Genomic DNA, 24,599 nt, shown 5'->3' on the forward strand with positions numbered 1-24,599 from the left:
TCCACCCTGTCTGGGACCCGTCTCTGGAGACAACTGGAGAGAGGACAGATATTAGGGTCGTTTGAAAAATAAATATTATTACTAGACCAAGGAAAGGCCCTCTGACTATGACACTTTGACTGCACCCTCATAGGTACAGTCAATTCGGGTTGAAATGGTATTGTGAACTGGAATGTCCGTTCAAGTAGCCTATATTCTTGTTCGCCAGAAAAATCTCAGAGAAGTCTTCAAGCTACGTGAATGTCTGTCGAGAGAGGCTAGGAGCGTACATCTAACGTTTCCACAGGGTGCAGCGTTACATTTTGACCACAAATGTGGTACAGGACCTGGACGGGGGGGGGGGGGGGGGGGGGGGAAAGGGAAAAACTGAAGCACAAGTTCATGTCCGGTCCGCTGACTATTTGCAGCTTCCACAAGTGATCTTGAACACAGCTTAGTGTCCGGAAAAATGACATTTTCAAAAGGTTGCGTTAGCGGTTTACTGCTGTGTTTCTTCACCCATCCGACTCCTTTGTCAAAACACCAGTTGGCATCTCTCTCTCTCTAACTCAGCCTCACTATTAATCTACTAAATGCTATTAGAAAGAGTTCAAGTTATGACCCTTTTTCTGTAGTGAATGACCCTGAGGGTGCTTTAGAGGTACTCACAGTAATGGCTGCCCACAGCTGCCCTGTACTAATCAGTGGACCATTCATCTTGCCCCATACAGACAGCGGCCCTGTCTCTATCGTTCATCACTAGCATGATTAAGACCTGCGCTAATTACATCAGCGCTGGGGGGCGACTTCCATTTGTCTGACTCCCCTCTCCCCGGTTATTCATGGTTATTCGCTCAACCCCCCTACAACTGCTGGTCTCTGAGGTGACATTTTGACCCCCGGCCGGACATATTTGGTGCGTGAGTGTGTGTGTGTGCATGGAAGGTTATACACATGTGAGGTAAGCACTCTCACGGGCATTTGTGTCTCTCTCTCTCACACACACATATCCACACACATGCAGACATTCACACATGCAAATGTGCAAGAACACACACACACACACACACAGGCCCTACCCCTAATTGGAGAACAGCAGGGCACATTGACTGAACACAAACAATGCCATCGCTGCGTAACTATGGGTATTTTCGCCCCGGACCGCTGTGACCCTCTCTCTCCCTCCGTCTCTCGGTCTATGTGTGCGTCTCTCCATTTCTCGCTCTTTCTCTCTCTGTCCATCTACTGATTAGTAACGTTCATCTATAGGAACTGAATACATGTCTGTATTTTTGTTCACTTTCAAGGGACATGCTAGAGGCTAGCAATGACATACTGTAACATTACAGCAGGGGACCTTCCAGGGGACCTGCTAACATGGCACAACCGAAACAGAGCGGTTTAAAAACTGTAAATATGACACGGACGTCGTACAAAAACTGCCAAATAGCAGAGAGCAGTTTAACGACCGTTGCATGTGGTGCATTATCAAACAAAGCGGGTGCGTGTCACATGTACTATCAAACGGACAAAGGACAACACTGAACGTTACACCTGGCTGATTCTTTGCACAGAACGTATCAATCCAGTGAGAGAGCGAGAGAGCGAAAAGAAGAGGAAATTCAAAAGCGAGAGAGAGAGAGAGAGAGAATAAGAAAGAATAGCGAAAGAAAGAAAAGACTTCGATAAAGAAAACGAGAGAGCGTTTTGACTGCGCCGCCCGCGCTCTCTCTGTGTGTGTGGCCTATTGTCGTCACTGTGTGCAGCGGATCCGGTCTGGAGATAGCATCTGGTAAGTCTGAGAGGAGAGAGCTGAATCTAAGATGAATACAGTGGAGCAGGCAGAGCCCTATCACCCAAATGAAAGGGAACATCTACAACTGGGAGAGAATCTACTCCGATGGAGAGGGGGGCTGGAAATGGCCTCTGGGTTTCGTTGGCAGACAAAGAGGAAGCGCAGAGGATCTGCACGTCACGTGAACAGCACACATCTAGTCGGGGACAATTAGGTCTCAGACGGTCATATTGAAGCATTTGAGCCATAAAGTTGGACATCACTGGACATTCAGTTATGTGAGTTTACAGCAGCAAGAAAAAGAATGTGAACCCTTCGGAATCACCTGGGTTTCTGCATAGATTGGTCATCGAATTTGATCTGATCTTCATCTAAGTCACAACAATGGACAAACACAGTGTGCTTCAACTAATAACACACAAAGTATTGTATTTGCCTTGTCTATATTGAATACATCATTTAAACATTCACAGTGTAGGTTGGAAAAAGTACGTGAACCCCTTGGCTAATGACTTCTCCAAAAGCTAATTGGAGTCAGGGGTCAGCTAACCTGGAGTCCAATCAATGAGACGAGATTGGAGATGTCGGTTAGAGCTGCCTTGCCCTATGAAAAAACTCACATAATTTGAGTTTGCTATTCACAAGAAGCATTGCCTGATGTGATCCATGCCTCAAACAAAAGAGATCTCAGAAGACCTAAGATTAAGAATTGTTGACTTGCATAAAGCTGGAAAGGGTTACAAACGTATTTCTAAAAGCCTTGACGTTCATCAATCCATGGTAAGAATATTGTCTATAAATGGAGAAAGTTCAGCACTGTTGCAACTCTCCCTAGGAGAGGCCGCCCTGCAAAGATGACTGCAAGAGCACAGCGCAGAATGCTCAATCAGGTTAAGAAGAATCATAGAGTGACAGCTAAAGACTTACAGAAATCTCTGGAACATGCTAACATCTCTGTTGACGAGTCTACGATACGTAAAACACTAAACAAGAATGTTGTTCATAGGAGGACACCACGGAAGAAGCCAATGCTGTCCAAAAAAAAACATTGCTGCACGTATGAAGTTTGCAAAAGTGCACCTGGATGTTCCACAGCGCTACTGGCAAAATATTCTGTGGACAGATGAAACTACAGTTGAGTTGTTTGGAAGGAACACACAACACTATGTGTGGAGAAAAAAAGGCACAGCACACCAACACAAACTGTAAAAAATGGTGGAGGGAGCATCATGGTTTGGGGCTGCTTTGCTGCCTCAGGGCCTGGACAGCTTGCTATCATCGACGGAAAAATGAATTCCCAAGTTTATCAAGACATTTTGCAGGAGAATGTTAGGCTGTCTGTCCACCAATTGAAGCTCAACAGAAGTTGGGTGATGCAACAGGACCACGACCCAAAACACAGTAAATCAACAAAGAAGAAAATATGCCTTCTGGAGTGGCCCAGTCAGAGTCCAGACCTCAACCCAATTGAGATGCTGTGGCATGACCTCAAGAGAGCGGTTCACACCAGACATCCCGAGAATATTGCTGAACTGAAACAGTTTTGTAAAGAGGAATGGTCCAAAATTCCTCCAGACTGTTGTGCAGGTCTGATCCGCAACTATAGAAAACGTTTGGTTGAGGTTATTGCTGCCAAAGGAGGGTCAACCTGTTATTAAATCCAAGGGTTCACATACTTTTTCCCACCATTCGCTGTGAACGTTTACACGGTGTGTTCAACAAAGACATGAAAACTTATAATTTGTTGTGTGTTATTAGTTTAAGCATACTTTGTGTGTCTATTGTTGTGACCGAAATGAAGCTCTGATCAAATTTCATGACCAAATTATGCAGAAATCCAAGTATTTCCAAAGGGTTCACACTTTTTCTTGCCACTGTATGTATGAATTCATACCTGGAACACATCATGCATATTTCACATGAAGCAATAATAGATGTTCTGAAACATAGGAAGAATATGATGGACCTGGTCATACGAACTGGACTTAATCCCAGTAACAGACAGAGATAGAACGTTCTAGAAACAAGCCTACAGGGTCACTATGGAGCTACCGTTATACATCCATTATATAGGTGTTTCGCAAATCAATCATTGTCCATTTCACTGAGGAAACACTAGCTGTAGTCAACATTGCACTGTAGAATTACTGTTGGGGTGAAAAACTGGATAATAAATATACCCTTGTACTCAGAACTAGTACACTTTAATAAAATATATCACAAACATGAATAATGTTGTTTTGAAGATCAAAATGACAGTGGAAGAAAGGTCCTTTGTCACACAGCTGTGGATGTGGTATTCATTGAGTGCTATAATACTGCTGTGGTGGTGTGTTTAGTGTTGTAACAATGGTAAATCGCTGTGGCTAGGTCGATGCACTCTAGAGAGGGAGGAAGAGGAAGAGAGAGAGAGAGAGAGAGAGAGAAAGAGAAAGAGAGAGAGAGAGAGAGAGAGAGAGAGAGAGAGAGAGAGAGAGAGAGAGAGAGAGAGAGAGAGAGATAATTACAGGAGAGAGAAATGGAGAATGAGAGAGCTTAACACACAATGTCCAGCAATAGCCAATATTGCAGCTTAACAATACATAGGGGAGGGCGGGGGAGCAAAGAAATCAGTCGCCTTTTACAATGAGCAGTTCCAACAGAGAAAGAACACACACACACACACACACTTAATTGGTTTCCGAGGGTGGTCTTAATGCTGCTCCACAAACCCTATGAGAACTGCTGGGGAGATGATGGATGATAGAGGGCCAAGAAGGAGGCAAGGCCTACCCTATGACAGTTCATTGCTGCATAAATGACGTGTGTGTGTGTTAGGTTACGGGTGGCTGTGTGTGCGTGTCTGTATTTGTTGATATTTGTGGGGACAAGTCACAAGGGAGCCGGTTGTTTTTGTTTATGAATGCAAGATCAGTTCATCTTTCTCCCTCATGGGAGAAACGCATGAAAACCTCAGGAAAATTAACACAATTCTTATTAGTCAATTTTGTAGTAAAGTGAGAGAGAGCAAGAGAGGGAGGAGAAGGAGAGGGAGGGAAAGAGACATGACGAAGGAGGGAAGGGAGGGAGAGATAGAGGGCCACAGCAGGCTTAGGGGGTAAATTACTTATAATTATGGTGAAATGGCCTTTCAGTGTGCCCCACTCTACATCCAAGCGAGAGAGAGAGCGAGACTAATGCAACTACCACTAGCAATATTAAAGCATTACGGTGTCCATATTAGGACACTGTCAACCTCACTTTGACAGGCTAACAATGTGGATCCTACCACTCACTATTGTACAATGTCAAACTGAGCAAGTTCACAGGGAGAAATATAATTAAATGCCTCTCAATCCCAGTCGTCCCAATGAAATTACTGGCTAATCCACTAGGTCATAAAGGGCCACACAGTGGCTAATGCACTTAGCGAAGTACTAGCATTATAACAGGCTAACAATGTGGTACCCTACCGCTCACTATTGTACCGTGTCAAACTAAATTTAGAGTTAACAGCGAGAAATTGCACAAAACGCCTCTCGATCCCCATGCCTTGAATCCCAGTCGAACACTTGTCCAAATGAAATTAGGGGCTAATCCGCTAGCTAATAAAAGGGCCACAAAGTGGCTAGCGTACTTAGATTAGCGCGAGCGAGAGAGCGAGCGAGAGAGAAAATAAATAACAGAGCACAGAGAACGAGTCCAAGTTTAGGGAAGGAGGGATTTGAGAGTAGGGACGTTGAGAAGCAGGGTAATATTCAATTTGGGTGGAAGATGAAATGGTCTTTCTAGCGTAAGAGGGATGTGTTCTTCAAGGAAGAATGAGACTCTTTCAGTTCGTCATCTGTCCACTGTCGAACGCTCCTGTAATGTTCATGTCAGAGGAAAATAACACAGCAGTGTCAAGGCAGCGTTGTAACAATGCCTGGTGGGCCGTTGGTTATTTTTGTCCTTTTTGTGTCTCACTGTCGAGTCTCTCTTTCTTCCTCCTCTGTCTATCTTCTCTATTCACTCGTCTTTCTTGCCTTCCAAACCCTCTTCTCCCACCTCTCTTTTTGAAGCTCTTGTACTGTACCACTGCTTTTTCCACTGTGTGCTGTTTGTGCTACCAACATCTTCCCCTCAGGCCAAGCTTTACCCCCCCCACACCTCTTGTGCGCTTGTTTTAAAGAGATAAGTGAAGCGCGGGTGAGAGAGGGAGCATTAGCTAATGGATTTATCTGTGTGCCAGTGCCCCAATTATCCCAATATCTCCATTAAAGGAGAACTTCCCTACTTAGGAACCGACTCTATATTTTTTGATGTAAATTAACAAAAGGCTCCTAAAACACCCAAATACATGCTTTTACAAACAGCAAAGCACTCAGTATCGTGATGCAGGTCTTTAGATGCTGTACACATGGTTGTGTCATTCCGAACTTTATCCGCAACGTTCTAATCCATTTTGTGGAATTCGAGTGATATTGGTGTGCATGCGTGTAGTTCCTCATTCCCATTTCCTCTCGTCACTGTGTGCTACAGGTAACTGTCAAAATAAAGGAAACACTTTATTTACTCACTCAAGTTGTTCTGGTATCTCGTGGTGACCTGTAGCTAAGTTACGTTGCCAGTCACTCAATCACAAGATCAGCCAGGCTGGAATGAGAAAGTACACGCAGGCACGCCAATATGCACACGCAGGCAGTTGTCGCTTGAGTTCGACAAAATGGATTATAACGTTGCAGATAAAGTTCGGGAATGACACAATTTCACGTGTACACGACCTACATCACGATACTGAGTGCCATTTGTAAAAGGACGCATTTTTTTTGTTTGTTGTTGTTGTCTTTGTACATGATTTTTGGATGCCCTGGAGCTCCAGAATGAGGACCAGGAAGTCAATCGCTGCTGGGGGTAAGTTTCTCAAAACCAATTAAATTTGCAAAAGAAAAGTGTGTGGACCTTTCTAGAACATGGCATTTACACAAAAAAATACAGATTAGGTTCCTAAATAGTGAAATTCTCCTTTAAGCATTCAGAAACTGAGGGGATACGTGATCCGTTCCCTCCGCAGTTAAGAAGCATACACATTTTTCAAGGTGGTGGTAGTGGAAAACAAATGGAAAAAAAGGGGAATGCATTTCATTTCTGAAAAACAGTAGACTCCCCATCTCATTTGTGTAACAATTAGAATGAGAGAGAAGGGGAATAGAGAGAGAGAACAAATCTGTCTACATTCATGCTTGACGTGGTTCATACAGCAGTGTGTGTGTGTGTGTGTGTGTGTGTGTGTGTGTGTGTGTGTGTGTGTGTGTGTGTGACAGACACAGTGCTACACTGTTGGGACAGTGACCTGGGCCACGGCCAGACGAGGACCACCGCTATGGCTACCCACTGCAACAGCTGGTAACGTCACGCCACTCTCACACACACACACACACTCCTCCCTTCATCAGTCGTCTCGGTGCTCAGTGACGTCCCGTAGACTGCCTCCCCTGTCCTGCCCATCTGTAAGACTATACAGTCTCTGTGTGGGCAAGCTACCTCTCCAACTGTGTCCTCTATCCCCTATTATACCCTTTATGCCATGTGATGCAAATACCTAACCTCACATTGAAACTTGACTCCAATTCCTTGCACACTTAACTTAAATGTCTGAGGATGTCCTAATATGGATGCCGTATTATTCCCCCTGAGTTGAAGGATTTCCTTATATGGATGCTGTTCGCTGCCCACCCTAGTACCACCCTCCCCTTGCCCACCCGTACCTTTATGATCTTGGGGTGGGCACAGCGACTGTTGCCCGTGGTGGCATGCATCCAGCTGCTCTCCAGGGGGGCACATTCCTGCCTCAGGGAACACTTCTTCTCCTGGACGCACCAGCCACATTCAAACCTGGGGTCAGCCTTCAGACACATCCCACAGCTGTCCCTCAGGGCAGGGCACTTATACAGGTGGGCTGGAGGGAGGAGGGGGAGAGAGAGGAGGAAGTGGGGGAAGGGGTGAGAGAACATGTTTAGTTAGCATCCGAAAGCCTGAAATGACACCAACCCTGTCCGACATAGGTCACAATTTAGTCTTGCAAAGTATGTCTCACATGTCACCTCTAAAAATCAAAAATCTTCAACGATATTACACGACATTTTTTAAATACGCAATGAAGCAAAGCGGTACTTCAAATGGCCGCAAGAATTCGACGGAGGAACATTTTCAGCCTCTCAAATCCCATTGGTCATGCTTTAACTTGAAAGTAACCCTGGGCCAATTAAATGATACTAAATGAGTGATTTAATTACATTTACATATCGGGGGTTAAGAGAGGGAGCATCGTTATATGGTTATCTTCGTTAAAATGAGGATGAGGGAGACACATTGAGAGAACGTGAGAGACACACACCACATGAGCAACACACCTAATTTAACTGTGATTGAAAAACTGAATTGATTCAGACAATCAGGTGTGTTGCTGCTTGGTTGGAGAAAAACCCTGCACCCATACTTGTCTCCCTCCCAATCTGTCACTGCCTACCTTTCACCACCTCAAACACTCACCCATCATTGACACTGAGATGCATTGTACTCACTAGTCAGACAAAGTACAAAGCTACACTTCTCATTGTGGTACATTGTGTCTGAATCTGGATTGTTGTTGGGGTTTGGCTGTAGAGGCTTTAGTGAACAATTCCCTAAATGTGATGTTATCTTCCATCTCACATCGCAGCAGGAGCCCCTGCTTTACAACCCCCCACTGCCGTGGTGACAACAACAGCAAAACGCTGGGCGTACACAATTTATCCACGGAAGACATCACTTATTTTCTGGGGGGGGGGGTTCTACTCCCTAGTTGGTGTGTGTGTGTTTAATCACGATCCACAGGGCCCTGTTTGTGGAACGGCGGCGCTAAACACACACATGCGAAGCCACACACACGAAGGCACGCACACGTCGAGACACCCGCCCACACCGAACCACCCACCCCACGCCTAAGTAACCGACGCCACAGAAAGGTGAGTGTGAAGTGACTGTGTCCAGTTCTGAGGCTATGGGTGTGCGCTCATAACATGTGTGCGTGCATTTCTGTGACTTTCTAAATACCACACACGGGATGTATGGTCGTTTCCCCACATCCCTAACACATGCAACACACCCTTGCCAGCCACACATTTGCCATCCACAGAGTTGCATTTTAGCACGGCAGAAACTTACTGAGCTATTTGAGAGAGTATATTTGAACCTTATAGCGTGTCAGAGCATGTATATAACTTCCCGACTTGGCTTGCAACTAGCCCTTTTGGTCACTCTATGAATGATTTAATGTGCAGCGGTAGCTTACATAAAACGAAATCTCCATGCTACTGCCATGGCTGTGGCCATCCACTTGGAGAAGCTCCCACAGGGCGTCGTACAAGTGGCGACAGTGGGTGGCAGACATTTCAGAACGTTTCTGGAGTACCACAGAACTGTGTTACCCTTCTGAGCTAAAGCCTAAGACATGACCGCAGGGAGCTAACACAAGTCACACAGGTTTGCTCATGATAGGAGTGTGGTTCACCGAACCTCCTCTGTTACGCATACATTGCTATATGTACAGTGCATTCGGAAAGCATTCAGACGCCCTTCCCCTTTTCCACATTTGGTTAAGTTTACAGCCTTATTCTAAAATGGATTAAATACATTTTGTTCGTCATCATTCTACACACAATACTCCATAATAACATAGTGAAAACAGTTTTTTTTTCTTTCAATTTGAGCACAATTATGAAAAAATAAAAACATTTACGTAAGTATTCAGACTCTTTGCTATGAGACTCGAAATTGAGCTCAGGTGCATTCTGTTTCCATTCATCATCCTTAAGATGACTTGATTGGAGTCCACCTGTGGTAAATTCAATTGATTGGACATGATTTGGAAAGGCACACACCTGTCTATATTAGGTCCCAAAGTTGACAGTGCATGTCAGAGAGAAAAAACAAGCCATGAGGTCGAAGGAATTATCCGTAGAGCCCCGAGACAGGATTGTGTTGAGGCACAGACCTGGGGAACTTTACCAAAAACATTTCTGCAGCATTGAAGGTTCCCAAGAACACAGTGGCCTCCATCACTCTTAAATGGAAGAAGTTTGGAACCACCAATACTCTTCCTAGTGCTGGCCACCCGGACAAACTGAGCAATCAGGGGAGAAGGGCCTTGGTCAGGGAGGTGACCAAGAACCCGATGGTCACTCTGACAGAGCTCCAGAGTTCCTCTGTGGAGATGAGAGAACCTTCCAGAAGGACAACCATCTCTGCAGCACTCCACCAATCAGGCCTTTATGGTAGAGTGGTCAGACGGAAGCCATTCCTCAGTAAAATGCACATGACAGACCGCTTGGAGTTTGCTGAAAGGCACCTAAAGACTCTTAGACAACGAGAAACAAGATTATCCAAGACAATGCAGGAGTGGCTTCGGGACAAGTCTCTGAATGTCCTTGAGTGGCCCAGCCAGAGCCCGGACTAGAACCTGATCGAACATAGCTGTGCTGCAACACTCCCCATCCAACCTGACAGAGCTCGAGAGGATCTGCAGAGAAGAATGGTTGAAACTCCCGGAATACAGGTGTGCCAAGCTTGTAGCATCATGCCCAAAAAGACTTGAGGCTGCAATCGCTGCCAAAGGTGCTTTAACAAAGTACTGAGTAAAGGGTCTGAATACTTATGTAAATGTGATATTTCCCTTCTTTTTTTTCTAATACATTTGAAAAAAAATCTAAAAACCTGCTTTTGCTTTGTCATTATGGGGTATTGTGTGTAGATTGATGAGGAAAAATACAACATAACAAAATGTGGAAAAGGTCAAGGGGTCTGAATACTTTCCGAAAGCACTGTATATACTGTATTCTAGTAAATGCCACTCCTAATATTTATATATTTCTTAGTTCCATTCTTTTACTTTTAGACTTGTGTGTATTGTTGTGAATTGTTAGATACCACTGCACTGATGGAGTGGTGAACACAAGCATTTTGCTACACGTGCAATAACATCTGCTAAATATGTGTACAGTATGCGACGAATAACATTTGATTTGATATAACAAGACAGTGCTTGCATTTGACATCCACATCCGGGTCTCGGGCGTGCCACAAGACTGTGTTACCCAGCTGAGCCAAAGTCTAGTGCTTACCTTGGATGTTGTAGGGGTTGTCGATGACAAAGTTGCCATTCCACACCACCGATAGGTCCACGGGCAGGTCGCTGATGTCGTTACCTTCGTAGTTATACTGCAACGACACAAATACAGCAACGACACAGTTAGACTCGTATTACTGTAATGTTGTTGCAGTGTCCCTGAAGTTCCCTGAAAGACAACACATTGTTGTTGCTGAGAGTTTATGGTGTGTATTTGTATCATGTTACGCCTGCATGAAACCAAGTTTCCCCTTTGGGACAATAAAGTTTGAACTGAACTGTTGATTTCTGTTGGGTTTTGATTGACTGAAAAGTGAATAAAATAAAAAACATTTTTTAAACAGTTAGTAAACTAATATATTTTCTTTATGTTTTATTTACATTGTTTTAACGCTCATGGCTCATTTGAGTCATGAGCACAAAATGGACTAACACTGTAAGTACACTTGGCCTTCTCTTGTTTCTCTCAGTGAAGACAATTACCCTAATAGGATAGGGTTACATAGCTGCTGATTGTGTAATTCCAAGAACAAGTCCCAGGATGAATTCTTATTAATCAATTAAGTTCTTAATATTATTGTCCACGATTAACAGGATCTCTTATTCAACAGAATTCACTCAAGCACTGATCCTAGATCTCCACTCGTACTCAGACGCTTTGTGAATACAGGCCCTTTAGACGGTACGCGTCTAAATCTCTAACGACTACCTACGACGATGATCCAGCTATGTGACACTAACCTAACGTAGCGGGCATAAATGAAACGCCCGAGCAGCGTTTTTTCCTTTCTGGTCCTGACAAGAGAGAGAGAAGAAAGAAAAAAAATGTGGGGTACGTTCTCTTATGCACTGTTTAATGAATCAAGTAAACGTGGAGTTAAGATGGAGCTTTGCCTTCAGGTCGCAGGCTCCCTCTCTCCATTTCCCCTGAAAACCCGGATGCATCCCGTAGGTATCTGACCACGGTAAGGGTGATCTGCCACTGTCAGCTATATGTGAGTGTGGTACTCTGTTTAGATCGTTTTTCGGCACCCCTGTTTCGACATTGTGGTCCCAACATTTCACATAATATGCCGTTGGAAACAGTAAAAAAAGAAAAGAAAAAGGAGACACAGCAATGTGCATTCAGTAGATAAGGAGTCCAGCACACAGCAATGTCATGGTACGTGATTGGTTCATTCATTCGCCGCATGGTGATTGGATGATTTTATTCCGTCTACACAGCCTCCTACAACTAATGAATATTCAGACAGAATTTTGAAAATAAAAGTCATGCTTTTAGACTGAACTTAAAGAACTATTTATTTAGTAGCCATTATATATTTATTGGCTCACTTTACTCAGGGTTACTGCAAGGCTCACCATTGAACATCAATGCAACTTTAATCCAACTTTTCAGTGATAAAGTTGCCACTAATAGGCTACACCAGGGGTCGGCAAACTTTTCCATTTGGAGTGCCAATTTATCTTACCATGTCTACCGACCTGCGTGCCAGTTACGAAGACTTAAAAAAAAAAAAAAAGTGGTTAATACAAATTATATCTAACTCTAAATGAAAATTAGACAAATCTAAAAGTGGCTTCTATTGCCAACTATGTAAAAATAACCCACATGAAGCCAACAAATAAAAAGATTGCAGCCTGCAGGTCGAAAAAATATCCTGATAGAAATGAATCACACTGGCTACACATGGCTTGTCTGCAAGGAACTTGAAACATTGTATCAACCATCAACTTGGTCCAGCCCAAAGCTTGTGCTAACAATCTTGAAACATTGTACATTGGTTTCCTGCACCCTGAGCTCCGGACAGACACAGACGGGGGCTATTTTGCACAAGATGGAGAGTGTGAGAGAGAGATATTGATAGTGTGAGAAAAGAAGAAGGTAAAAAAAGAGAGGAGCCAGGCTGAGAGGTAAGCGAAATTAGCATCTCACTCATTATCATGGTGCACTCGTAACAACAATAATAATAATAGTAGTAGTGGAAAATGTATTGTGATTAACAACATTAATGAGAATAATAATACATTTAAAGTAGTAGTAGGCAAGTCTGCCATGTGGCTTTTCAGTCATGTTCAAACCAAATGGTAAATATTGACATTACATTGCACTTTTCACTGACCGTCCCTTCTGTTGTGGCAGGAGGACACATATTTGGCTGTCAAAACTGCACATTTTGGCTTTTCATCCAATAAATATGAGCTTCTTCTTCAGATTTTCTGTACTCTAAAGAAAGATTCTCTTAGGTCTGAGTATTTGTCACAGTGTAATAGGAAATGCAGCTCTGCCTCTACTCTCCCCGGGGGCAGAGTGAGCACAGCCAGTTCTCTCTGGGCAGCCAGGTTTGCCTGAGTCGACCGGTCTCTATGACCAGACTGTGCTCACTGAGTCGGTACCGAGTCAGTGTTTTCCTCAGTTTTCTATCAGTCACAGTGGTCAAATAATCTGCCACCATGTACTTACTGTCTGTTTAGAGCCAAATAGCATTGGTTTACTTAGATTTTTTGTCTGTCTTTCCAATAGGTGATATATTTGTATGTTTGCTTTGTGATAATTTGGATGGGCCAGATTTTCTGAGTACTGTCCTGATGCTTTGTTGGGTTGGTAATGTTTAGTGAATTGAGCCGCTGGTTGAGGGGACTCTTCTCTATGGTCACCTCTTGGCAGTTGAGGAATTGTAATGAGATGAGTGGTGGTCACTTGTTTTAAAAATGAAAATAACATTTGGTGGCTCTTTTTTGGATATTAATCAGAGGAGGGAATTGGCCTAATTCTGCTCTACCTACGTTGTTTGGAATTTCTCTCTGTGCCCTGAGGATGTTCTTACAGAATTCCGCATTCAGGGTTCAATTGGGTGTTTGTCCAATTTGTCAAATTCTTGTTTTGTAAGCGCACCCCACATGTCGCTGCCCTATAGTGTAATTGGTTCTAAGATGGAGAGAAGACAAAAAGGAAGAGACTAGCTAACATGTCCCTAGAGAACGGTTGATATCTCTCAACCTGAAACTTTGACCCTAACGGTCATGGCCTTTAGAGCCAATGGGGTCTCCCCATCGTCTTCCTGAACAACCAATCAGAACATGGTATGACTTGCACGCACAAGCACACACTTTTGGCCACTGGGGTGGTTTGGGTTTTGTCCCCACACAGGTACTTACTGTTGAGAGGGGATGTAGAGGCCTGTTGTTCCAGCAGAGATGTACACAACAGACGAGACTCCCCTGATACACTACAGACATTAATATTTATTCACAGTGGGGTGGCATGGTGTGTGTGGGGCAGAGAGGTTAGGCATCATCCATACCTCCCTCTCCATGTGTACACCAACGCCTGATTAAAGTTTAATATCTCCTATCCTCAAGGGGCCAGACACACACACACACACACACACACACACACACACACACACACACCGCCCCTCCGAGCGAGAGTGGGTAACGAAAAGAAAAAAAACACATTTCCAATTCACACATGCGTATTAACACACACTTGTACATGTGTGAAATAGGGCAGATATAAGCACCCACCAGATGATGATTATTCTTAATTAGTACACACACACACGGTTTATTCACATAGGTATATTCTGCTAACACAACGTGGCCAGAGCACAAAAGTTCTAGAGGTCGCCCGGTAAGGTCAGACACGTGTCAAATGTATCTCTCTCACCGACATGCAGTTCTGCACAAAACCGCTGACGAACTTACTTAGCCCATATGCTATGGCGGGAAAAAAACAAACATTCATTCCTGTTTACAGGATACCAATTGGCTTGGGTTTATCTCATATTTATTAGCCGGAGCCTGAGATGTTCCTCTTTCACTAAATGTTCCCGTTGCATAAGATGTTCAAAACAAAACAAACGGAGCAGCACAAATTAACAGCGTGCCTAAAACCGCTCTCCCCAGAGACACGGGGAAGTAAACAAATAAACTACCCTGGGAACGTTTAATGAAGCTAAAGGAGAGAGAGAGAGAGAGAGGGACTGAGATGGTGAGAAAGAGAGACATTTTCCACTTTTCCCCCCTCTTGCTCTGACAAGTGATATAGCTCAAGGAAGGAAATATAGATAATTAGGTTTTAGTCCCCAAAAAGTTATGATAAGTGTACATATTACATCCTTAAAAAAAGACTACTTTTACGTTACCCTGCAGTTTACCTATAAGATGGGCTGATGGTGAAGTACAGTAGACATATTTGGTATTCATATCACAAAATAAATATAATGAGCTCTCCCACAAAGAATTTCAATAGAAAACTAGTAAAAATAGACAATATCCTGCAACCATGGAGAGGTAAATATATGTATGGGAAATTTGCAGTGATTAACTCCTTAGTCAGTTTACTCACTTACTTATGGCGCTGCCTACTCCTGATGATCTGTTTTTCAAATCATATGAGGAAAAAATATTTTCACTTTATCTGGGATGCTAAACCAGAGAAGATAAAGCGAGCCTATCTATATAATGAATATGAACTGGGTGGGTTGAGATGATTAAATAGAAAAGCACTAAACCTCTCTAAAAGCTTCACTTACTCACAAGTTTTACTTGAACCTTAAATGGTTCTCAAGTAAATGACTAAGAAAAGCTCATCCAATGTTTAAAAATTGCCTTTTTCCCTTTGTGCAGATTGCCATGTCTCATTTTTGATTAATTCTAAATGAAACCTTTTTCAAGGTCTCTCTTTCAAACAAGCATTGCACAGCTGGTTACAATTCCAATTTCATCCCCTGAAAATAGAGAACCAATTATACAACAAATATTATGGTTGAACTGAAATGTGCTGGTTGATAAAATACCTTTGTTTATGGAAACGATGTTTGAAAAGGGTATTTGTTTTCAAATTATTTCGTCAATTGGAATGGTAGAGTTATGTCTTTTATGGAGTCATCGGAATTGTACAGGAAGGTTTGCTCAATATAAGATTACAACCAAATGATTACAGCGTTACCCCAAAAATGGAAGAGGCAGGTGGCAGCGGGAGGAGGTAGGGAACTGGTCTGTCTGCCAAATATAAAGGATCAAAACTGTCAGAGGAACAAAAAGAGCATAAATAGGAAAGTATACCAGTTTCATTTGAGGACCAGTATGTTGACAGCTGTGCCCTACAGATTGCAAAATAGCTGGGAAGAGATTTCTGATGTAACGATTTCATGGCATGAGTTGCTATATAAAACGACGCAAGATTCCAGACTTCGTGCTTTTCAGACAAAATTACTGTACAGAATTCTTGCTATCAACAAAATGTTGAATATTTGGGTCATACAATCATCGCAGCTTTGCAGATTCTGTTGTGAGGATACAGAATCAATAGACCATTTGTTCTGGTATTGCCCTCAGGTAGCCTGTTTCTGGTCTCAGGCTCAGGAATGGCTGAAAACGCATAACATGAATCTAAAATTGACCCTAGATAGCATTGTTGGGAGATCTGGAGAGACCTGGTCAGTCAATTACTAATATACTAATACTCTTAAAAGTACACATCTTCAACTCGCAATCTGGGGATTATATTCGATCGGATAGATTCAAATCTCGGATGGTTGAGGAGCAGCTGTCGGGGAACTGTGTGTGTGTGGGGGGGGGGGGGGGTCTTAGAGGGTTGACGGCCTGGCGGTTGGGAGCTTGGGCCGGTGGCCAATAGGTCGCTGGTTCGGGTCCCCGTTTTGACTTTGTGTGGAGATCTGGCCGCGTGCCCTTGGGCAGGGAGTTGACCATGATTGCTTCGGTGGGTCGCTCTGGACGGACGTCTGTTAGACTGACTGAAAGTACTGTAAATGTTGAGCGGCTTCACTGCAGGTAGAGATTGTATGCTTTAATATTCAATAAAATAAAATAAAAATAAAAAAGTAGAAGAGGGATAAGAGATACAGTAGTAGCCTAGATACTAGGGGCTGTGATTGTCATGGAATGTTGGATGCCGGTTATTAGCCAGCCAAATCTGTTGTGAAATGTAATGTCATGTTTTGCTTTTATTGTATACAACTGCCTTAATGTTGCTGGACCCCAGAAAGAGTAGCTGCTGCCTTGGCATGGGGATCCATAATAAATACAATACAAATGACGCGGTTACCGTAATAACCGTTCGGTTACCACACAACAAATATATTGTTAAAGACGCACATTTTGTCCTCTCCTCAGCTCCTGACTGCATGTGCTGCCATAGAAATAGTAGGAATAGAACGGGCGTCCCCATTTCAAGTTTATGATGGCATAATGGGTGCACTGGCGGCCATTGCGTGTGTACCCATAGGAGCAAAAGCAGGAAGTAAAAGCAGGACGTGTACCCATCAATCTGTGCTGTGATTTGTGGATTAAACTCAACAAAAACTACATTCCATTGCAAGAGCCACATCAGTTAACATCATTTGAATGAACATTACCATGGACATTGCATCACAATACCAGGCAGGCATTGCGAGTGTACCCATGAGTGAAATAGCCAGGGTTAAGAGGTTCCAAGCCCGTTTTATTCATTCCATTTCTATGTGTGCTGCTGCTGCCTCTGCAGGGTGGGGGCATTGTCTAGGCAACCAAAGACGTGTTCGCTACGGGACCAATAAAACGTGATTTGATTGCTTGTTTCAGCAAGGATCAATAAAGTTTCATCACGTTGTTAAGAGTCCATGTTACTGCAGAAACTGACAACCACAGGAATTCCCGGCTGCTCCGTCGTATGAAGGCTATTATATTTTCATGACGGTCGTCATTCATAAACGTTGGTTATACGGTAATTGTGCCAGACCTACTAGATACAGTAGCTGAACAGCTCCTCGGCTGAAAAACGCAGATGATAACAACATAAGACAGAAGGTTACTTAGGGGAACAACGAAAGGAGGGTGGTTGGTCGGGGTGGATGAATGCGAACATCTAGCAACCCAAAGGTTTGCACATTCTAATCTCATCACGGGCAATTTGAGCTAATTAGCAACTTTGCAACTTCTTACTACTTTTGAGCTACTTTGCAACTACTTAACATGTTCGCTAACCCTTCCCCTAACCCTTTAACATAATCCTAACCTTACCCATAGCTAACGTTAGCCACCATAGCTAAAGTTAGCATTAGCCACCTAGCTAACGTAAGCCACGACAAATTATAATTCGTAACATATCATACGTATTGCAAATTCTTAACATATTTTACGGATTGCCATTCGTAACATACCATATAACTTGTAATTCGTAGCATATCATACAAAATGGATGAATTCGTAGCATATCATACAAAATGGATGATGTCATCCACAAATTAGGACATACCATGTGAAACGTAACATACCATACTAAATGGGATCATGCTAAATTAACGTTTACTATGTTACGTCTACACCCGAGTCCAGGTTGCATGCAAGAGTCACACACAGATCCAGATAATTAGTCATGTTAAAGGGGCACCAAAGCAAAAGTCTAAAGATATCAACGTGCCAAAGGCTAGCCTATGCCTGTGTGCGGTGCTCAGATACTCCCAAACACCTCTCTCCACCCCCTCTCTTTTTTCCTCACCAGCCAGGTGAAATTGGCAGGTATGTAGTCACCAGACTGTAAGACAATGTTTATGCAATACTTTTTTTTCTTCCTTTGCCTTCTTTTTTGTTCAATGTTAAAATTAGACAGCTTGAGGTATCACCGAAATGTGGATCCTTTGAACAATAACTTTTCAACCTGCTACGTGCCATTAACTCAGGCAACAAACAATTCTTTAAAGCAAGGTAAACAACCTCTATTGGGAAATAGATGAACGAAAAATGTGGCTCATTGACAAACAAAGTGATGGAAAAGCAATGAAAATGCCGTTGGCAAGGTGATTAACCTTTTACATACAGAATAATATAGGCTAATTGACATCCACAGAACGCGTTGTATCGACCTTGATAAACCCCAACACACACACTGAGACGTGCACGCACAGAAACGCACACCGACCACAGACCGACAGATACACACAGTCCAGATATGAAGGCATAATCAAGGATCAAGTGGTAATCCGCCCTAGGATTAGTGTGGGGTCAGTCAGTATGGAATTAGGCCCGGCTCATAACATGACTCTGTCTGGGCTAATCTGGCTAGCATAACAGGATTGGAACAGGGCCAGAGCAAGTTAGGATCTCATCATATAGCCACCACATTTTTTAAATTATTATTGTTAAAAACACACAGAGGAAGGAAGAAACTGCTGGCTCGAGGAAATTGAGGAACACCGCAGCCATATTCGTATAGTCCAACCCACGTGCATATTGGCCTAGTCCTGGCCATTTCAAAACGAGAAGACGCGGGGGTAGGAATTTTGCCATTCGTAACATACCATATAACTTGTAATTCGTAGCATATCATACAAAATGGATGATGTCATCCACAAATTAGTACATACCATGTGAAACGTAACATATCATACTAAATGGGATCATGCAAAGTTAACGTTTACTATGTTACGTCTACACCCGAGTCCAGGTTGCATGCAAGAGTCACACACAGATCCAGATAATTAGTCATGTTGAAGGGGCACCAAAGCAAAAGTCTAAAGATATCAACGTGCCAAAGGCTAGCCTATGCCTGTGTGCGGTGCTCAGATACTCCCAAACACCTCTCTCCACCCCCTCTCTTTTTTCCTCACCAGCCAGGTGAAATTGGCAGGTATGTAGTCACCAGACTGTAAGACAATGTTTATGCAATACTTTTTTTTCTTCCTTTGCCTTCTTTTTTGTTCCATGTTAAAATTAGACAGCTTGAGGTATCACCGAAATGTGGATCCTTTGAACAATAACTTTTCAACCTGCTACGTGCCATTAACTCAGGCAACAAACAATTCTGTAAAATTTGTCAAACACACCCACTCTTTTGCTGCCCATCTCACTAACTTGGTCAGTCCGCTCCTTACACCGTTTGTCCTCCTCTACTTCTCCCATCTCGCTTTTCGCCCCAGATTTACGGACACCATGCACGCAACACACCATAAAAACCTGACATGAGGCGTTTCTTGGAGGGAGGGATTAAGGAAGAGAGTATGGGAGGCATGGGGGGAGGCAGAGAGGGGAGGCATGAGGGGAGGCAGAGAGGGGAGGCAGAGAGGGGAGGCATGAGGGGAGGCAGAGAGGGGAGGCAGAGAGGGGAGGCAGAGAGGAAGGGACGGAGGTGGATAAGCTGACATATGCTGATAGCCGGTCGGCAAATTCATTCTTATTTAGACAGGACGGCGCATGGGAGCTGTGTACCGCCTCACCCATCAGGAGAAGGAAGGGGAGGGGGGGGAGGAGAGGAAACTGCTGGACTGAGCAGCAGGCTGTGTGAGTGGAGAAGGGGAGAGAGGAATAGGGTTGATTCCTGATGGGAGGAAAGGGGTGGATCGGGGAGGAGGAGTGAGGGTAAGGCTGTTGAACAGTGTTGCTATCTCCCTCTCTCACTAAACACACACACACAACCCTAATTAAAGAAGTTGCCTGCCTTATCCCGTTTTAACGAGCGACCTCGGCGTCAGGCCCCCTGTTCATCATGTCTGGTTAACCATACTGTGTCATGCTATACCATACATGACTGGGCACCCCCTTCTCTGAGGAAGGACCGTCAGCGGTACAGTTACTCCTCATTATATCCAGTGTCTTTCTAATGGCTCAGTGTTTTCACACACAAACACTTTCAGTGTGGTGCATATGCAAGACCTCAGCTCTAAGCCTCCCTACTGTCCTCCGTATTACACTCCTCCGTCTAGAGGGGAGGGATAGTTGGATACAAAGGAACAGATCAAATCCAATTTTATTTTGTCACATGCCGAATACAGGTGTAGACCTTAGAGTGAAATGCTTACTTACAAAAAAAGTGGCAAGTAAAAAATTGATTAGTAAAAAATTGAAAATAAAAGTAAGAATTAATTATACAGCAGCAGTAAAATTACAATAGCCAGGCTATATACAGGGGATACCGGTACAGAGTCAATGTGCGGGGGCACCGGTTAGTCGAGGTAATTGAGGTAATATGTACATGTAGGTAGAGTTAAAGGTACTATGCACAGATTTAAAAAAAACAGAGTAGCAGCTGCATAAAAGAGGGGCCTGGGTAGCCCTTTGATTAGCTGTTTAGGAGTCTTATGGCTTGGGGGTAAAAGCTGTTAAGAAGCCTTTTGGACCTGCTCTGGTACCGGTGGTATATGTACGTTTAGTGATCACCATTATCCCTGCAGCTACACTCTGTCTCTACTTCTCTGACCTCTCGTCTCCTTTCCTCCTTATTCCCCTCATCATTTCCTCAGCTGTGTCCTCCTGTCTTCCAAACTTCTCTCTCACTCCATCGCAATTACCTTTCCTGTGTGCCCCCCTCTCTCCGAGCAAACTTCTTGGATCTTTTCTTGCTTTCTACTCAACTCTCCCTCCCCTACACTCTCTTTACCCACCCTCCTTCCTGTAAGCCCCTCTCGCCTCTTTCCTTCTACCTCCCCCTCTGCCTCCTTCCTTCTCCTCCATCGCTTCCTCAGCCCAATTTTCTAACCGTCTGCCCCTCTTGCCCACCTTCCCCCTCTCTTATCCTTTTCCTGGGTCCTGGGAGAGGGGCTGGTGTGTGTGTCTCAGCGCCCGACTGCAATTCATCATCATTTTATCATCGTCCACCTTAATTGGAACCCATCAGGCTCTCCCAGTACTCTTAATTTTTGTTTAGAAACAGCTGCTGTCCGCATGCACGTGCGCACGCACACACGAATTGAGAGGAAGATCCGAGGCCAAACAAGATTTCTCCTTCCCTCCCGTACAATTTTCTCCCAGACTTTCCATCCCTTTCTCCTTTTTCTTAACGGAGGAAAAGTGCGAGAAAACGGGTGATGGAGTGGCCCAGTCTTTCATCCGACTGAAGGTGGCGGTGTAAAGCCGGCACTGATATTATCTGTCCCCTCTCTTTATTTTCCCCCGTGGAGGAAGGGGTAGGAGGGAGAGTGAGAGAGGAAGGAGGAGAGACACACCAAAAAATTTGGAAGAGAGAGGAAACAAGCGAGTGAGAAAAAAAATACAGGAACCAAGAGAGAAACCATGAGTTAGACAAACTTATTTTCATTCTCCCACGCTAAATCCTCTCCACCCCTCACCTCCCCTCTCGAACTAACAAAACTAACCAAACAACTAAACTCACTAAGAGCATGAAAGGTTGCTGGGTCGAATCCCCGAGCGGACAAGGTCAAAATCTGTTGTTCTGCCCTGAGCAAGGCAGTTAACACACTGTTCCCCGGGCACTGAAGACGTGGATGTGAATTAAGGCAGCCCTCCGCACCTCTCCGATTCAGAAGGGTTGGGTTAAATGCGGAAGACACATTTCAGTTGAATGCATTCAGTTGAACAGCTGACTAGGTATCCCCTTTACCTGCGCTCTCATTTCATCCCCTCCTCCCCTCTCTTCCCCTCTCCTATTCTTCTTTTCTGTCCTCTCCCCTTTTCCCTCTTCTCCCCCTACATTTACATTTAGCAGACACTCTCATCCAGAGCGACTTACAGGAGTAATTAGGGTCAAGTGCCTTGCTCAAGGGCACGTCGGCCGATTTTTCACAGTCGGCTCGGGGATCAGAACCAGCGACATTTCGGCCCAACGCTCTTTACCCACTAGGCTACTTGCCGCCCTCTCCTGCCTTCTCCTCCCCCTCTCAGAGACCAGCTGTGGCCACTTATTGAGTCTGGTGACCCTGGCTTCAGCAGCCTGGCTGTGTTTCCTCTTGTTTACCGGCTCCCATGACCCCCTCTGGCGGGCTGGATGAGAGGAGATTGCCTGGACACTGTCAACAAGGAGAAAAACAGACACACTCTCCAGGTCCTGTCCCTTGTGAGAGTTGAGACCAGGGGAATGTGTGGTGTGTTTTGCTTTTTGTTTGTTTTTACAGGCGGTAGGTAACCCAGCGGTTAAGAGCATCGGGCCAGTAACCGAAAGGTGGCTGGTTTCGAATCCCGGATCCGGCAATGTGTAAAAATCTGCCATTCTGCCCTTGAGCAAGGCAGTTAACCCCCAACAACAACTGCACCTCGGGCTCCGATGACGTGGATGTCGATTAAGGCACCGCTCCGATTCAGAGGCGTTGGGTTAAACGCGGAAGACATTTCAGTTGAATGCATTCAGTTGTGCAGCTGACTAGGTATCCACTTTCCCTTCCCTTTTTTTGGTCATTGTTTGGCCCGCAATAATGAGACCGTTTTGATTGCACACCCATTACTGTTACAATTTCCATTATTTTACAGTCAGTTCCTTGAATACAGACAATTCCTGAAAATACTGTATAAACACCGACTGTCCGATAATAGGCAGAGCTTATCTGTATAAATCTGTTAAAAAACATGTATTTTCCTTATATATTACAGCTCTGTCTATTAACGGAGAGTCACTGTGTTTATGCAGTATTTACTGAAAAAATATGAAGGAACTTTTTCTTCTTCTCTCGTCTTGAAACCCATTGCCATAGCCTTCCAAAACTCTTGCACATACAAAGTATTAGATCAAGCTTCTATGGACAATTATTGAGGAGCTGCTTAGCTACTCTTTATTACACAAATTATCCTGTACAGAGCTCATTTATTTTTGTCACCAGGGTTGGGTATGTTACTTTCTAAACCTGATACGTTATAGTTACCTGTCCACATTTGTAATCAGCAGGGGCGCAACTTTTACTGGGGAAAGGGGGGACATGCCACCCCCACATTCTGAAATTGCATTCCCCCCAGTTTTATACATTTAACATTTACATTTAAGTCATTTAGCAGACGCTCTTATCCAGAGCGACTTACAAATTTACCTTTTTTTTTTATATATTTAACTAGGCAAGTCAGTTAAGAACAAATTCTTATTTTTCAATGACGGCCTTTCGGTTACTAGTCCAACGCTCTAACCACTAGGCTACCCTGCCGCCCCAGTTTATCATTGGAATATGATACAAAACGAGGCTTCGGTGTGCTTCAGGACCATGCGGACACCTCTGAGCAGTTGGATAGGCTGTTTGGAGTGTTTATGTGACTGGATAAAAAAATATATATATTATGTCCCCCCACACTTCTAAAACCAAAGTTGCACCTCTGGTAGTCAGTAACTTAATTTTTGGATTGCCCAAAGTCAGTAGTGTAATCTGATTACTTTCAGTTAATTTTGGACTACTTTCCCTTTAAGAGGCAATAGAAGACAAAAAGGATCCATCAAACGCATCAAAACAAGAGCGAAAGCTGTATGGAGGAAACTGGCAGCAGGTTTGCTTCCACCTTCCAAACCATCCTTCTCTTCCACCGCTGCAATTAAATCTCTCTTCTTCCCATCTCTTTTCCCCACCCCTCTTCACCTCATCTCTCGCTCTCCTCACTCCATTGAGTGGTGGAAGATGAGTTGACACGCTGACAAGAATACTCAAGTAAAACACTGCATTTCAACATAGTCTGGGCTAAAATTAGGCTTAATTTAAGATTAACATCCATGTGTTGACTCTAAAGGTAAAAATAAAATTGAGCAACAGGACCCCGCAAGATCCTCTCGTTCCGCAAGCACACACACACACACACACACACACACACACACACACACACACACACACACACACACACACACACACACACACACACACACACACACACACACACACACACTTACCCCTCTCGCCATGTTACTCCGCATTCACCATAGCAAGGTGTACCCACAGCATACCAGATGACGTGAGCTCTCCATTTTTACTGCAGCATCATACATGATTCATATCATGG

General features: G+C 43.9%; 1 protein-coding gene across 1 annotated transcript in view; it reads right to left on the bottom strand.

The window, feature by feature from the left end:
- Positions 1 to 24,599, bottom strand: part of LOC120064127 (plexin-A1-like) — a 257,343-nt gene that overhangs the window by 66,106 nt on the left and 166,638 nt on the right. Inside the window, exons 11-13 of the mRNA XM_039014494.1 lie at positions 10,894 to 10,990; positions 7,501 to 7,691; positions 1 to 33 (exon numbers count right to left, since the gene is read on the bottom strand). The exon at positions 1 to 33 is cut by the window's left edge and continues 119 nt beyond it. Of these exons, the coding sequence (XP_038870422.1) occupies positions 1 to 33; positions 7,501 to 7,691; positions 10,894 to 10,990 (321 nt within the window). The remainder of the gene's footprint in view (positions 34 to 7,500; positions 7,692 to 10,893; positions 10,991 to 24,599) is intronic.

This window comes from Salvelinus namaycush, chromosome 2 (assembly GCF_016432855.1).
Source record: "Salvelinus namaycush isolate Seneca chromosome 2, SaNama_1.0, whole genome shotgun sequence".
In the NCBI taxonomy this organism is placed as follows: Eukaryota; Metazoa; Chordata; class Actinopteri; order Salmoniformes; family Salmonidae; genus Salvelinus; species Salvelinus namaycush.